This window comes from Varroa jacobsoni, unplaced genomic scaffold (assembly GCF_002532875.2).
Source record: "Varroa jacobsoni isolate VJ856 unplaced genomic scaffold, vjacob_1.0 scaffold_85, whole genome shotgun sequence".
NCBI lineage: Eukaryota > Metazoa > Arthropoda > Arachnida > Mesostigmata > Varroidae > Varroa > Varroa jacobsoni.
Genome location: NW_019212987.1, coordinates 1 through 14338, shown reverse-complemented (window position 1 = coordinate 14338; position 14338 = coordinate 1). Strand labels below are relative to the sequence as shown.

The window sequence follows — 14338 nt, the reverse complement described above, 5'->3', positions numbered from 1 at the left end:
GGAATGAACTGCCGGATCGAGGAAACGTAGGAATCGGAACCTACCTCTGAAAATGTCCTAGCAAGCGGTTTTCTCACTTGTCGGAAAAGTTTCACATCGAATTCTGATCTCGGTAAAGACTGAAAATGTATGTCAGGATTACAGAAAAAGTCTGGATCTCCATTTTTCTGTTTAGTAGAAATTGGCGAAGGCTGGGGTTGAAATGGCGATACTCCAATTGCTGAGTGAATCGAAGATGACACAGACGAGTGACTACGACGAACCATTGACGCGCTCCTTATCGAGCGATCATACCCGAATATGGAAATATAGCAAGGAAATAGCACGTAAGAAGCATGCAATTATCAGCACTGTCGTTCTCAGACAGGATGGTTTGTTATGACAACGGAAACCCTGAGATAAGCTGATCGATTCCACGTTTTGTTTCTGCAGGAACTGCCAACGCCGTCTATTTTCAATCTAGAGAAGCAGCGCAAGCTTCAGAGCGACTCTTCAGTAATGTTCAGATAGGTAAACTAGAGTTACCTTTAAGGCAAACAATCTTATAGTACTAGAAATACACACACACACTTTATCAATATACAAATTGGATTGGCTTTTAGCCGCTTGCCGACACACTGACTCGTTATTGCAAATAGACGTGCGGGTATAAGCAAACACCATCAAAAATAAGTAAAAAATAAACAGAAGTTTAAGCAGTCTACACATTCACATGAGTGGATGTGTTTCTTACATAGTCGTTCTATGTAAATCTGTAGTACTCAATATAGATCATATTCAAAATGTTATTGGATTAGATATGGAGCTATCAGACGTTGCCACATTTCATAGACTGATAAAATTGACAGAATATTGTGATTTTTTCAAAGCAACGAACGAGTTTTAAGACTCATTTTATTAGAGGGCGAGAAAAAAAACTCAGGGCGTATCAAGGTTGTTGTAGTCAACAACGGTGACAGCGTCAGTAAACGCCACCCACCTGGACAAGCCGACCGGAGAGCCAAGAAAAGTGGGCTCGGAATCGGCAAACATTGTTCGCAGTGGTGTTATTCGTGGGGCAGAAGATACCGACCAACCTCGGTGCGACTGGGTTATCATTCCATTATGGGTCAACGGCTCCTTAGCAACCATCACAGGGGAAATTGACGAAGGCATCTAACGAATGTATCGCATTATTAACAATAGGCAATTTAATTCACCTCGACCGACCTACGCATGCGGATAGCACGTATGCACGATTCGACTGATCGCGACAAAATTTCTTCAGCGTTGATTGACTGAAACGTTTACGGGTCATAATAAACATCAATTGATTATTATTTTTATAAATCTTACTGAGTCTTCGCTTACAATGTTCATGTCTTCTAGACGTTTCATGACAGACTTCTCCTGTCGCCACTGCGTATACAGCGACTGAATGCAAATGATACAGAGAGCATTAATGGCTAGCCGTGTGCAGTAGAACGAAAGCTCGGCAACGCCGCGCGAATTCAAATTCTGTAATTATAAGATAATGAACACTGTTAGAATATAGACGGAACAACGGCTTTTGTACCACAAGTTTCACGAAAGTTAGTGAATTTTCCAACCGTATTAGTTCGACTAATCGTGTTTAAGAGCCATGAATAGAGAAAAAAAAAATTTGAAAAAACGCCTCTGTAGAAAAGAGGACTGAACCATCATTTTGTCATGATTAGTTGGCCGTTTATACAAGGTAACAATGGAACATACGGACCAGGTACAGAATATTGGTAAACGTGTAGATAGAAGGTACGAGTTGTTCTTGTGCTACTTTTTGCTTTCGGCCCATAGAAGCACAGTGTTAACATAACGAAACGATGGCTAATTACTCTAACATAAAACTCACTTGAAAACAACATATTTTGTCATACAGAACGTATATCGTATACGGGCCCAACATATATATATATATATATTCGGCGACTCTGATAAGGATGTAATAATACTATATGACTTAGGAGAAATGACTACGAGAGATGCAGAAAACCTAAGTAGGAGATAAAACACCCGCAACGATCAACCTATTAAATACACTTTGGACAGCTTAAGATATGGTATCCGTGTCCGTGTTAACTGCGGGCCAAAATCTGCAGCGGGATGGTGTAGTCAGCACGCTCGGGATCTTGTCGTGCCAGACAATTTTGCAAATTAGATAGTACCTCATAATTATTATTATCATTGGAATATAGCGCGTTCACAAATATTTACCCGTAACCCGACAGAAACGTCGATCTCACATTCCCAGGAACTCCTTCGCTAGAAGCTACACCCGGAACAAAACGGACACAGGGTTTTTTATTGGTACACACTTACGAATTGCCTGCCCATTCATTTACAAGCGCTACACCACTGGCATAAGCAATGATCAACATCTAATTTCCTTCCTCTCGGAGCCACTGAATCGCGCATTAGGTAATCTTCTATTCTGAACTAAGTTTCCTGAACTGTCCGAACATGTCGCTTCTGCTCGAATTGTTTTTATCCTTAAGTTGAATCACCGCGGTTTCGACGTCCACTCTGCTCATCGAGTCGCGATACAACGATTCTATCAAGTGTCTATTGTACGGAGCGATGTTATCCCAAGTTCGGTCCTTGGGTCCATCTGCCCGCAGTTGTCTTACAGCTGCAGCCGCATCGATGTTTCCACTTGACCACCTTCGGTGGCCGTTTGGCCAGGATCGATAGCCCTTTGAGACGTAATAATAGTAAACAACGCGTACGATGAATGGTTCGTCGTAATAGCGGGTGGCTGATCCGTGTTGCTCTTAGCGCTCAGACAGGTCAGGGAACAATCAATTCTAACAACTACTACCACTACAACTGTTGCAGAGGTGAGAGCTTTGTTCTATGCATTTCCCAATCGTTCGGCCCATTCATCTAGTTTCCGAATGCGCCATTTTGTATTGATCTGGCGTAATGAAAGCATAGGTACGAGGCAACACCATTATTTGATGCGGACTTCGACAATAAGTCCAGCAGTGGACACGGCTCTGCGGAGTGACGCTAGTAAGGGAACATTTTGCGAGCAGTACCAAGCGGTATGAGCTAGAATACCACAGACCGATACTGCAGTGATAGCGATAAGAGCGGATCTATAGCCTTATTGTCAATACATTTACGCCAGTGGCATCGCTTTGCTTGAGTGTTTCTTTATGTGTTTGTCTTTCGTTTCCTTCTCACAATAGACGGCTATATAAGTGGTCCACGTTACAAGTACTTCCCCATAGCAAGGGTCTAAGTAAGATGCTGGTGCGTCGGCCATCGGCGGCAAAACCTTGTCGTCAGCTTCGACTTTGGCATGGCCGTCTCGCTTGGGTAAATTTCCTTGTCCGTCCACCGGGGTACAGATAGTGGCGTGCGGATGCGTGCTCCCACCTACCAGGTGGCGCGCTGCTCCTCGAGCGCTAAGCACGTTACGGCAGGGCGAGAGATGATACGTACTACTGTGATAATCTGAGATCGTTGCCACCGTCACCGCAACGGTGTCGGCATTATCATAATCGCCAAATACAAGCAGTTCTCAGTCGGATGAACAGAACCCGCCGACTGAGAGGATGCTAATAGCGTGCAGTGGTCGTGCGTCAGTTGTCGCATAGATGAAATCCCTATTTTCCATTCAGTGGAGATGCTGCGCTAAGTTGTTGCTTTTGTATGCAAACGAATAGGTGGGGGGTCTACGGGATTACGCGGGAGGCTGCGGGAGTCTCAGAGCACTGATTCAAAACTCCGGTAGACCAGTATCGCGAATCCCGCCGCCGTGTACACCTCATTTCGAGTTGTGACCCAGCCAACGAAAACAAGAAGAACGATGCTAACAGCTAATATGCTCCAAAATGAGTCGCGCTTTCGGAATCGCTGCCAGCTTTGACGAGGAAACAACTGGACAGCATTTGTAATTGTGAATGGACGATCACTCCGGTGCTAATGGTGGCAACGACGATAGTGAAATAGCGACCAGTGACCATGGTAATATTGGCAGGGTCTATGACCCACATTGCGGCCGAACGCCAACAATACCTAATAACAATAATAGTAATAAATATTCACGAAGAAGTCTATGCAACAGCTTTTTCCGCTAATCGGATGACAATTCATTGTATTTCTTGCATAGAAAAGATCATACAGCGAAACTCACATAGACGTTCATGCTGTGGGTGTCGTCGAGCCCCGTATTTTACAAATTCAGTTGTTTTTGGTCAGTCGTAGTGCTTATAAACGGGACGCGAAGAATCACTTTACTGAGTGATATCTTAAATAGATTCAGTCAACGAGTGCCATCTGCCTTTGACGTAGCAGGCAATAGTTTTATTGACAACATCGTAACGATTTGTTGTTGATGTTGTCACCTTTACCCTACGAATTCCCTCGTGTTGATACGAAATAGAATGGCCGCTATAACGATATAGCTTTGAGTCTAACAAGGTATAGGGTAATCTGCTAGCATTTCCATAGGGATGATATGCGTATATATATTAGATATTGGTAGTTTATCTGTCTGGCCTTGAACAAAATCCGTTATTTCGTTGGCTACGGCGTGCGACATCGTTCGCTATGGCGATGAAAGTTGTTGAGCATAGACGGATAACATCATTATTGAGAGTGCTTACTTTCTGTTCAAAAGTTAACAAAACAATGACTGAAATGGGCCCTACAAGTGACGAGCGATATCTCGCTTGAGGAAGCTGCGTTGAGCAGTTAAAAACATGCTTGATCATGGTAGAGTCGTATTAGTTTATCCTCTTTTTTTTTTTTTTTTTTTTAATCATTAGGTCTATCAACGTAATAGCTTCGACTACGCAATGAGACCTAATCCATTGTCCATTGTTATTATTATTATTATTATTATTATATTAAAATACAGGATATATCAAAATACAGGATAGCGCGTATCTTCAATTTTCGAGCATTTTTGGTGCTACTTCAGTCGGTCACATGTTTTGTTCAAAAGCTCGTATTTCCAGTGAACTTATTTTGCTTACTAGCTAACTTAAGCCCAGTCGTCGAAACAGCCGACCCAGTTCAATAATGATCAGCAATAACTCATTAAGGACCACACTCGTTTACGATAATGAACCAGCATCGATTGTCTTGCTCAACTTAAGGGGCCGAAGCTATGAATGGCACCGTCGCAAAGTGACACTGCCGGTACCTTCATAAATCTCCCCCGGTAAGGAATATATACACATGCAAAGACAGACCCACGAATATGCTTGGCAAAGGCTACAGTAAGTATCGGCTCCCACATCGTTTGCAAAAAGCCTCTGTTGATGACCGCTGGATAGTAGCAATGCGGGGCTTCTTGTCGACGGTGGCGTTTCTTCTTCACGTCTCTGGGCTTTGATGCTGTGCTGTTAGAAACATGTTCGCGTTTGACCAAACATTTTAAAGGACAAGCGCTCATCGCAGGATATTGATTAAAATTGTACGATCGTTATTTTTGACTTCATTCTATCAGAGGCATTTCTTGGGCGGGCCAATTTTTCTGTGAATGGCAGGGGCTGGCCTGTTTACGGGTAACTATCATTTCAAAATCGGGCAGTGAACAGCGATAATCCTTATGAACCAATCTATCCGCCAAAGGGATAATCTATGATAATTATCCGGAGGTTTTGCAACTAAGGCGTCTTGGGCAGTTGTTTTTCTTCACGAGATCGGTCGCTGGCGGTTTTTGTTATACGATTATACAGGTTTCGAGCAAAGCTGTTAGGCCGACTGTTTAATTAACGAGATTGCGCTTGATAAAATATCTCAACTCCCACCTGTGTGTGTCTCTGTGGTGATGAAAATCGCGTAGTTCGAGATAAGAGACTGGCGATATCAGTTCGAAGTGAGGGTAATCACAGCTGAACTGAACAGTCAGCAACGTGGACGTTTGTGAGAGAAGACTTTTTGCTTTTGGATCAGTAACGTTACCCAAAGTAAAAGGGAATTTTTAAAAGAAAAAAACAATTATATCAACGATTTTACTCGTTCGGAGTTGAATACCTCTTCTTTTCTACACAACTGGGAAAAAGCACTGGTTAGTTATTTCTGTAATGAAGGTTTGCTTATCAGGAATAGATATATGACGACTTTTGAAAGAATCGCTATAATAATTTGCCTTCTACCAGAAATTTTCCTTTCCTATCCATCAACCGGTACCGTTCTGGATACGTCCCCTACTCATCGTCCTAAAGATCTCGAATCTTATCAGCCCTTTGAGAACCGTCGATCATCGGTTGCTTACAAAGCGCACCAACTATTCCAGATCTGTTCCGCCTCTTCAATGTATTGCGTTTCTATTCAAGCTCTATGTCATTTCAATAATTCGACGGCTTGAGGTGCATTGCCAGCGCCGCTACGGAGCCCCAGCCTTTCGACCTATACAGAGGCGGATTTCTCTGTTTACGTCTGTCCGCATTTCTTGAGCGTTGATATAGTTGGGGTGTTCAGCCCAGGCCCGTCTCGGTAGATATGTTTGCTCAGCAACCGTCTTCCTCGCCAGTGATTATCTTCACAACAACAGCCATCGGCGAGGTTGGCGTTAGCGTTGGTCGATTATTCAATCGTTATCGGCTGCTGGAACCACTTTCAGCTATTACTTCGGCGTAACCTCGAACAACGATCGATTATCGTATACTGAACTGCTGGGACATTCTTTGTTCAGTTGGGTGAAGGGTTAAATGATGATTGTCGCGCAGTAACTGACAAATTCGAAGCGGGTACTCTCATCGAATGATGCTGCCAAGATAGACGCGTTGTTAAGGAGACAGCAGCAGCAGCAGCAGAAATCTGATTTGTGTGATAGAATCATATCGTCGTTAACAACAGCGTCGGGGCGGGCAATATCTGCTTCGGGGGTGGAGCGCAAGGGGGTTGCACTTACAGCAACTAGAACGGAAGGCGGCCTATGTTCTTAGTGGATGGATTTTCTTTGGCTTCAAATGGAAAAATAACTATGTAACAATATAACTGTATGGCTTAGGTACTTCGGACAAATCTCAAGGCGAACCGAGACGCAGTAGCAGAGTAACAGGAAAGTAGAACGTGGTCTCCATTGCCTTCAGTTGTCATATATACATGTATACGTATGACGGTACGGTAAAAGTAATCGGGCGCAGGTGAATTCAGTGTTAGAAGTACTATCTAATAGTTTAATTGTAGTGGCCTTGGACTTGTATCAGGCAGTCAAGCTGATTTGTCCGATCATCACAATTACTAATTGATAGCCGCTATTATATATCGGTCCAAGGAGGCCAGACTGTGTTAAACCGTTAACTTGATAATCATCAATCTGTGTAAGTGACCGAAGCGTTTATTTTGCTAGTGTAAAGTCGAAGAAACACATTTGAGATGTTCTACGTCTTTATTTTAAAACCTTATTATTTGTCATGATGACAAGGATAATATTAATAACAATAAATCAGACTGCATGATTTTTAAGTATCCTTAAAAATATATATATATATATACATATCCAAAGCGATAAGCTTCGTACTCAAGCCTCTTGGGGGCTGCAGTATCTGAGGAGTGCGTCGTCGGTCAGACCACTTTATGCGAAACCCAAACTTGCCCAATCATAAAAATTTGCGCACTCTTTTTTCTATCAATCAACTTCCTCTACCATTTCTAGAAATACAATAGGTTGTACCTATTGAGTAGTACGAAAGCTGATATCTGTAGGACAGGCTCGACCGGAACCTTCTATAACCGCTTCCAACTCAATTCCAATCAAGAGTTGTAATGAAAACAATATAATAACTAATATTTATCCGTTTACTTCTTAGTGCCCCTTCAGCGGCAGATTGCGATAGTTCGCAGTGGTTAAGAAATCGTTCTTTAGTAGAATCGCTAATTAGTAGATCTACTTTATATAATTTTATAGCGATTATTCTACGAAACCTACAGATTTGCAGTGACAACGCGCTTACCCAGTATTTGAGGCTCATGAACAGACTGAGGCCGCACTCCGGAAAGAAGAAAATGACAAGGACAAACAACCAGGCCAGGAGGTACGTTGACTTGCGCTGAATTCGGGGTTGCCGATTCGTGATGGTAAACGAGCGACGTAGCGTATGCAGACCAAAAACAATATGTTAGTGTTATAAAATAAAGTGGGAAAATAAATAGCGGTCTTAAGCATGGCGAGGCAATAAAAAAAAAATCATGTTATTTTCAATGTTTGTACTTCAACGACGGTAACTAGCGTTTGCGTTTCGAAAAATCGAACAAAAGTGGTCAATTATACGATCCCTGTATGATCTAATGTGTGTGTCACATTGTGTCGTCGTATTTTATTTGCTTCACGTAATTGATTGACACGAAATAACTTGTATGTTGATTATTTATAGTAAGTTTGTGTTCATAAGGAAGGCTACGTTTACTCAAACTTGACCAATGGTGCAACTTTCTATGTGGATTAAACGATAATAGTGTTCAGCTTTCTAAACGCTGCTATTTCAATGCCTGATCGGTGATCGTTTTCAGACCAGAAACAATCCGGAGAGTAGAAAAAGTGAAACGAGAAACGTGATGAAGTAGATCGACGCCAGGAGATACGCGGGGGCCGGTAGCAGAACTGTGAAAAACGCATATAGACCACATTATTATAGACGTAGTGATCCTACGCATAGCAGAATATTTACGTTATGTAGTAGTATATAATATTACGTTGTGAGGAAAAGTTGCGTCTAGTGCTACGCAAGCTCTACTGTGTGTGTGTGTGAAGATGATTGTTTTTACTTTGAAGTAGCGATGAACGTACTTGAGCTTCGAATAAGAAACGAAGGATAACAACTGATAATTCATGAAAAAGAACTTTTTTTCAAGAACAGCTTTTCTCTCAAGTTCAAGCGCTTTACTTGGTTCTCATATGGTTATTCTAGGTCTAAACTACTTCAAGTAATAGGGGTAGATACGTGATTCATCTTATTCGTAAATGTCGATCATCGTTGTTGTCGTTGGTCACGAAACGGGAACGTCTTCACTACCGTGACATCATCATGACATAGACGATATTTATGACTTGTCAAATCGTGCACGCTTTTACAGGACGTTGGAGAAGATAATTACAGTTCTATCCACCGGAGAGTAAAAAATGTATGTTAACCATTGTGTAATGCGGTTCTGTATTGGATTAAGGAAAGCGGCCCTATGGACGTGACCTATTTATTATCAGATCGCTGTTCTACGTCACATCTAAACTGGTTGAAGACCACTTATACGGTAACAAATACGTCGAACAAATGACGACAAAGATTCTGGTCGTTCCTTTATCCATACAGTGTCTTTAAATTACAGATTTGGCTTGTTTTTTTTTCCTCTTCTATAATAAAAAAGTGTTGTCCGCTAACCCATTCAGTGGCAACAGGTTGAGTCTCACACAGACAACGATCCTTCGAAGTGCGTTTATCGTTATCATTGTCATTATCTGTAGCTATTTCCAATTCTAGTTGACAGCTGATTACAAAAGCAGTTACTAGTTAATTAAGTAACAGTTTTAGGTAGGACACTTCGAAGGGGCTTTAGAAGGGGATCGTAGGAAATGGCAAAGCGAATGAGACAAAGTGAGAGATGTTTTGCAAAATGTTATTTTATGTTTATCTTTTTTACTTAATCTTTTTCCCTTGACGTGATTGTTTGTTTCTTACCTCCATGTTGTTGGTACCAGTTATGAATCTCGGGTACTTGGGCCACTGAAATGCATATCACACATGCATGCTATCTACTGCCAATACAGAGCTATAGACCAGTGTTTTTCCATAACTGCGAAAATAGGTCGTTCAAATACAACTGATCGACAACGCACAGAAGATTTAGAAGACTTATCAGCGCCTTTTGAACGAGTTTTCTTTCTGTTGCGGCAAGACCAGTGTTTCTAAATATAATACTTTTACGTATAATCCTCGTATATAATATCTTCTTAAAACTTGTCATCTATACGTATATAAATAAGCCTAGTATTGCAATGTATATGTTAACTAGACGGGATTGCAATAGCAATTTCCACTTGAAGACACGTCGTTGTTTTCAACAGCTGAGAAAAAAACGGAAAGATTTTTTCCTACCGTTTTCTTCCTTTGCAAAGAAAAAGGCCATAGATAGCGCACTTACTATCTGCTTCAACCAGCCACCACAACTCCATGACGAACGCACTGAAGTACACCACCTGAATTTTAATAAAAAAAAAACAAGGAATCAAAGTAAGAGATTCTGCCTAAGTCAACATGTATACTGATTTTTTACTCGACTAAAACTGTCACACTCTATATATATGTATATATATATATATATATATATATATAGTTATCGTATATATAAAAATTCTATTTTCATTAGCAGGATATTAATGCCTTGCTAACGCATTCAAGTGGCTCGTAGCATTTCGTTAGATAGAATATTTCGTAATTATTTAGCTATTTAATGGCTTTTTTCATAACCTCAACTGCTTGTATGTATCTATGGATGGGCCCGAACGCAGCCACAGGCATCACTGTTGTCCAATTTAATATTCGTGTACATCCTAACCTCAACAAGCATACATCATGATTGAAGCAGACATCGCGTCTGAGTTCTATGCTTTACTCATCAGTACATGGTATTGAATACAAATATGGCTCAGGTCGAGGGCGTGGCGGGGCCTGATCGTTACAGACAGATCCGTAAGTCATTACCGCTTCTGGTGATTTCTGATCTGCCAAAACGTTAACCTACAATTCAGCAAATACTTCCTATAGGAATATGATGATTGATAAAATATTGTACAGATCATACTAGCCTAATCTAACAACCAATAAGATGCAAAGTAGGAATAGCAGACAGGCAACGTAGCGCGTAAATGCTTGCTGAAGACACTGGAAGCTTACACATTCTTCGATAGTAACGAACTCCTTTTTCTTTTTGACGCACACTCGACAAACCTACCGATTATGTTAGCCTATCATTGCATATTAGCCGTAAAAACCTGTATTTTGTATCCGGTGCCAAATCGTACCTGTTTCAAAAAGTTTGCTTTACGTGCTCTTACCTCTAAAGATCCGTATCTTTACAATTTGCTTTCAGCAACCCATTGTCAGCTTCTCGTTGGACACCGGACCATTTGTTGATTCGAAAAAGTCATCTATCGGACTATCAGGTACTGCGGAACTTCGAAAATCGGTTCGATCGGTTAAAACTACAGATCCCAACAGATGAATATTTGTTGACCCAAATGTTTATTCACCAAGGTGACCAAAGCGAAAGCCTTGAGCGGAAGTGTTTTATGATGTTGAAGCCATCAAATATTGAAACATCATTCGACACTGTTATTTCCGCAGTTTTTCCTAGGAGTGAAGACGAGCGAGGTTTCGGGCGAGAACCGGCCCAAACGACTACAACCATCCCTTGCCATCTGATTGTTACTGGCGAAATCTCGTTAATTGACGTTAAAACTTCACAACTCCAACTTGTTATACTACACTGAATGTATAATCCGTTATTTCTCTTACGATTTCGGCAGTGCTCACCGTCTGTGTCACCTTCTTTCATTAATAATCTCTCTTCAAACAAGTATTCCTGTGCGATTTCCGTTTAATAATCTGTTATTTGTTCTAAACAACTTGGAAAATGTCTCTCCTCAGCGTTTCCTGAGTTGATGTTTAAACCGACAGTCTTTAATAGTCAAATGTTTAATATTTTTGTGTTTTAGGCCCGGTATTTTAACCGTTAGACATTACTTCAGACCACCACGTGACCTGAACTTCAACAGGCAAACACGTGGTCCCGTGCGCTACCACTTGACAGTAACTGTATATATGAGTAAGTGAAATTTCAGGCATCTGCACGCGCGCTGTCACTCTATGGCGCCTGTATCCCACCTATTCGGCCCTCCTATCTGTTTCAACGGCAAAGGTATCCCAAACAGCAGCATTGCATGATTAATGTCTGTAAACTATTTTTCAAGGAACACATGGCAATCTAGGTTGGGAAGAGGACATAGCCATACTTTGTTTGTGCTAGCGGTTCCAAGCAGCGCTTAACGCTAGTACCTAACGTAAGATTTGAAACATTTATTTTCAGAATACTTTCTCTTTTGTCTCTAATATGAAAATTAGTATTCTCGAAGATGAGTCCTTCATAGAATTTTCTACGGGTGCAGGTCTACCTGTCAGAAATGAGCACAGTTGTTAGGACCTGCCCTTTGATACGAATTTCGCTACCGCCTTACTCGTAAGCAGGCCATTAACAAGACACTCTTACTCTAATTCAAATACGCCGAAAAGAATCGTTGCCATATAAAGCATCTGGCGTCGATGTCTCGCCGTTCGAAATTTTATGGTCGATGACCAAAAGCTTCTCTTACTACGTATTCCATGTTATTGAGTAGTCTATGGTAATGGCGTTGAAGCTGGACCACCGTGGTATGCCATTGCGTTCTGTGGGGTAATCAGTTACTATAGATATAGCATGAAATAAAATGGAGGCCGTTCAACGGATATATATCATATATATATATATATATATATAAAATTGTTAAATCGTACTAAGCAAACATTGACAACAAATACCAATCAAATTCTAAATCATAGACTATGCTACATTTTAGCCGTTCTATATTCCAAACCATTACGGCTTTCCAGTGTTACCGTTGATCGTAGACATTTTCATTGAACAACTGCGAACAACATTTGCGGAGTAAACACCGCATCTCTATAACACTATAAGATTAATGAGAAACAACATTTTATCGCAAATAAGTGGCTTTGGCTGCCTCTGATACCTTCAAAATGGTTCTTTAGGATATAGAACATGTCTATATAAAGAAAATGCGGTTCAGTCAAAGAACACATTTAAAAATCCTCGCTGAAGAGGGTTTATTGATATTCCGTAAGCTCTTCAATATACTCATCTTCATGCCTTACGCGATTTAATATTGGCGACAAAGGCCGAGCGGACGAAACTTCATAAAAATAGTTCAAAAAATTATAGATTCGTGTATTTACATGTATAATATCAGCTTTCTCATGATGACAATGATTTACATTCGAGCGCCTTAAATTATAGTGAATTGCACCAAGCAGAATGACGCTATAACATTAATGAAAAAAAAATACACTTGATAGCACGTAACTTTGCAATAACCTAACTTTACGTACTCTAAATTTAAAAAAAAAAAAAAGCAATTTTTTAAGAAATACTTTCTTTAGTACCTAAGTAATTCGGCCTTATTACTAGAAAATTACTGTAACTTATTTCAGAGTTGGACCTTGAACAGAACTGAGCCTTTAGGGCAACCGTTACTTCATTTCGAAGTTGATATTACGTACGGTTAAGATGACGTCAAAGTAGTTTTAAAACAAGCCTAGGTAGCTACACTCTGTATCGCGCTAAGGCCCAGCCGTCTCATATCATGAAAAGGATAAGGCACCTGCGTGCCATAATTTTATCTGACATATTAGATGACTAAAAATAGTTTTTAAAAAAAGGTCTAAAAAGATTTTACTTCATTTGATAATTTCAAAACGTCAAGCTTAAAGCTTCACGTGGACCGACGTCCCGCCGCGGGACCCGAGCCAGAACCCTTCAGCATTGCGACCGCTTAATAACTAGAACAATGATCAACGTCGATACACTCAGTAATCAAGTTGTTGCTTTTACCAATTATCAATGCCATTACTGCAATGTTTATTATTACAGCCATTCTTAGTCAACTAAGATTATCCTACTCTAATAGACTAACCGGTGTCGCTATGTAGGCCAGTATAAAAGGGTTCTGCGTGTACATTTCTCCAATTTTATCGACGTATTCGCTTTTGAAGAAAGCTAATCGAACTTGGCGATCCTTCCACCAGGCTTTAATTGCCGGCCTAAGTCCTGCTGCTCGCAAAGCATCGCGGTATACAGAAAGATGCATCGTGAACGATCTTACGTGTGACTTCTTCTTCTGCTTATGCGATTCACAGATCTTAGCTCTTTCAACCGCTTCCAAATCTTTTTCAACACTGACTCAAGTGTTCAGTATCAGAGACTCACAACGACTACAACAAGCAGACTTTTACCATGCCTGGAAATGGCTTCCAATAACCTTCACCTATACTCAGTTGTGTAAAAAGTGGCCTCGATACAATAAATTGATCACTCCAGCTCAGGATATGGCACCGTTATCCTGCACTCACAGCAGCCATTCTTTGAGTACGCACGCAACCCCGGATTTGCTCACATCCGTATCCATTACAAGTTCCACTTCTTATTTTCCACATTTGACGCTCCCGTTGCGCAAGCAAGTTAATTGTTAAGGACACTGCTGTCAACTTCGTTTGCTCCGCTGCTAGTACCGGACTAACTTTTCATATATTATAAA

General features: G+C 40.9%; 1 protein-coding gene and 1 long non-coding RNA gene across 5 annotated transcripts in view; one reads left to right on the top strand and one right to left on the bottom strand.

The window, feature by feature from the left end:
• Nucleotides 1-14330, bottom strand: part of Rcd6 (Reduction in Cnn dots 6) — a 17625-nt gene extending 3295 nt beyond the window's left edge. For 2 of the 3 annotated variants that reach the window (XM_022839160.2, XM_022839174.2), the window contains exons 1-8: nucleotides 13718-14330; nucleotides 10114-10168; nucleotides 9651-9695; nucleotides 8490-8578; nucleotides 7932-8027; nucleotides 1351-1497; nucleotides 980-1155; nucleotides 45-276 (exon numbers count right to left, since the gene is read on the bottom strand). In XM_022839160.2, the coding sequence (XP_022694895.1) occupies nucleotides 45-276; nucleotides 980-1155; nucleotides 1351-1497; nucleotides 7932-8027; nucleotides 8490-8578; nucleotides 9651-9695; nucleotides 10114-10168; nucleotides 13718-13891 (1014 nt within the window). In that variant the 5' untranslated portion in view covers nucleotides 13892-14330. The remainder of the gene's footprint in view (nucleotides 1-44; nucleotides 277-979; nucleotides 1156-1350; nucleotides 1498-7931; nucleotides 8028-8489; nucleotides 8579-9650; nucleotides 9696-10113; nucleotides 10169-13717) is intronic. The other variant, XM_022839168.2, reaches the window with a different exon arrangement.
• Nucleotides 3184-10225, top strand: LOC111263809 (uncharacterized). 2 transcript variants are annotated; one of them, XR_015312461.1, is made up of 3 exons: nucleotides 3184-3987; nucleotides 7909-8012; nucleotides 8488-10225. It is a non-coding gene; the product is annotated as an uncharacterized LOC111263809 (long non-coding RNA). The 2 variants fall into 2 exon arrangements; XR_002682461.2 differs by having other exon boundaries at nucleotides 7909-10225.
• Nucleotides 14331-14338: the final 8 nt, after the last annotated feature.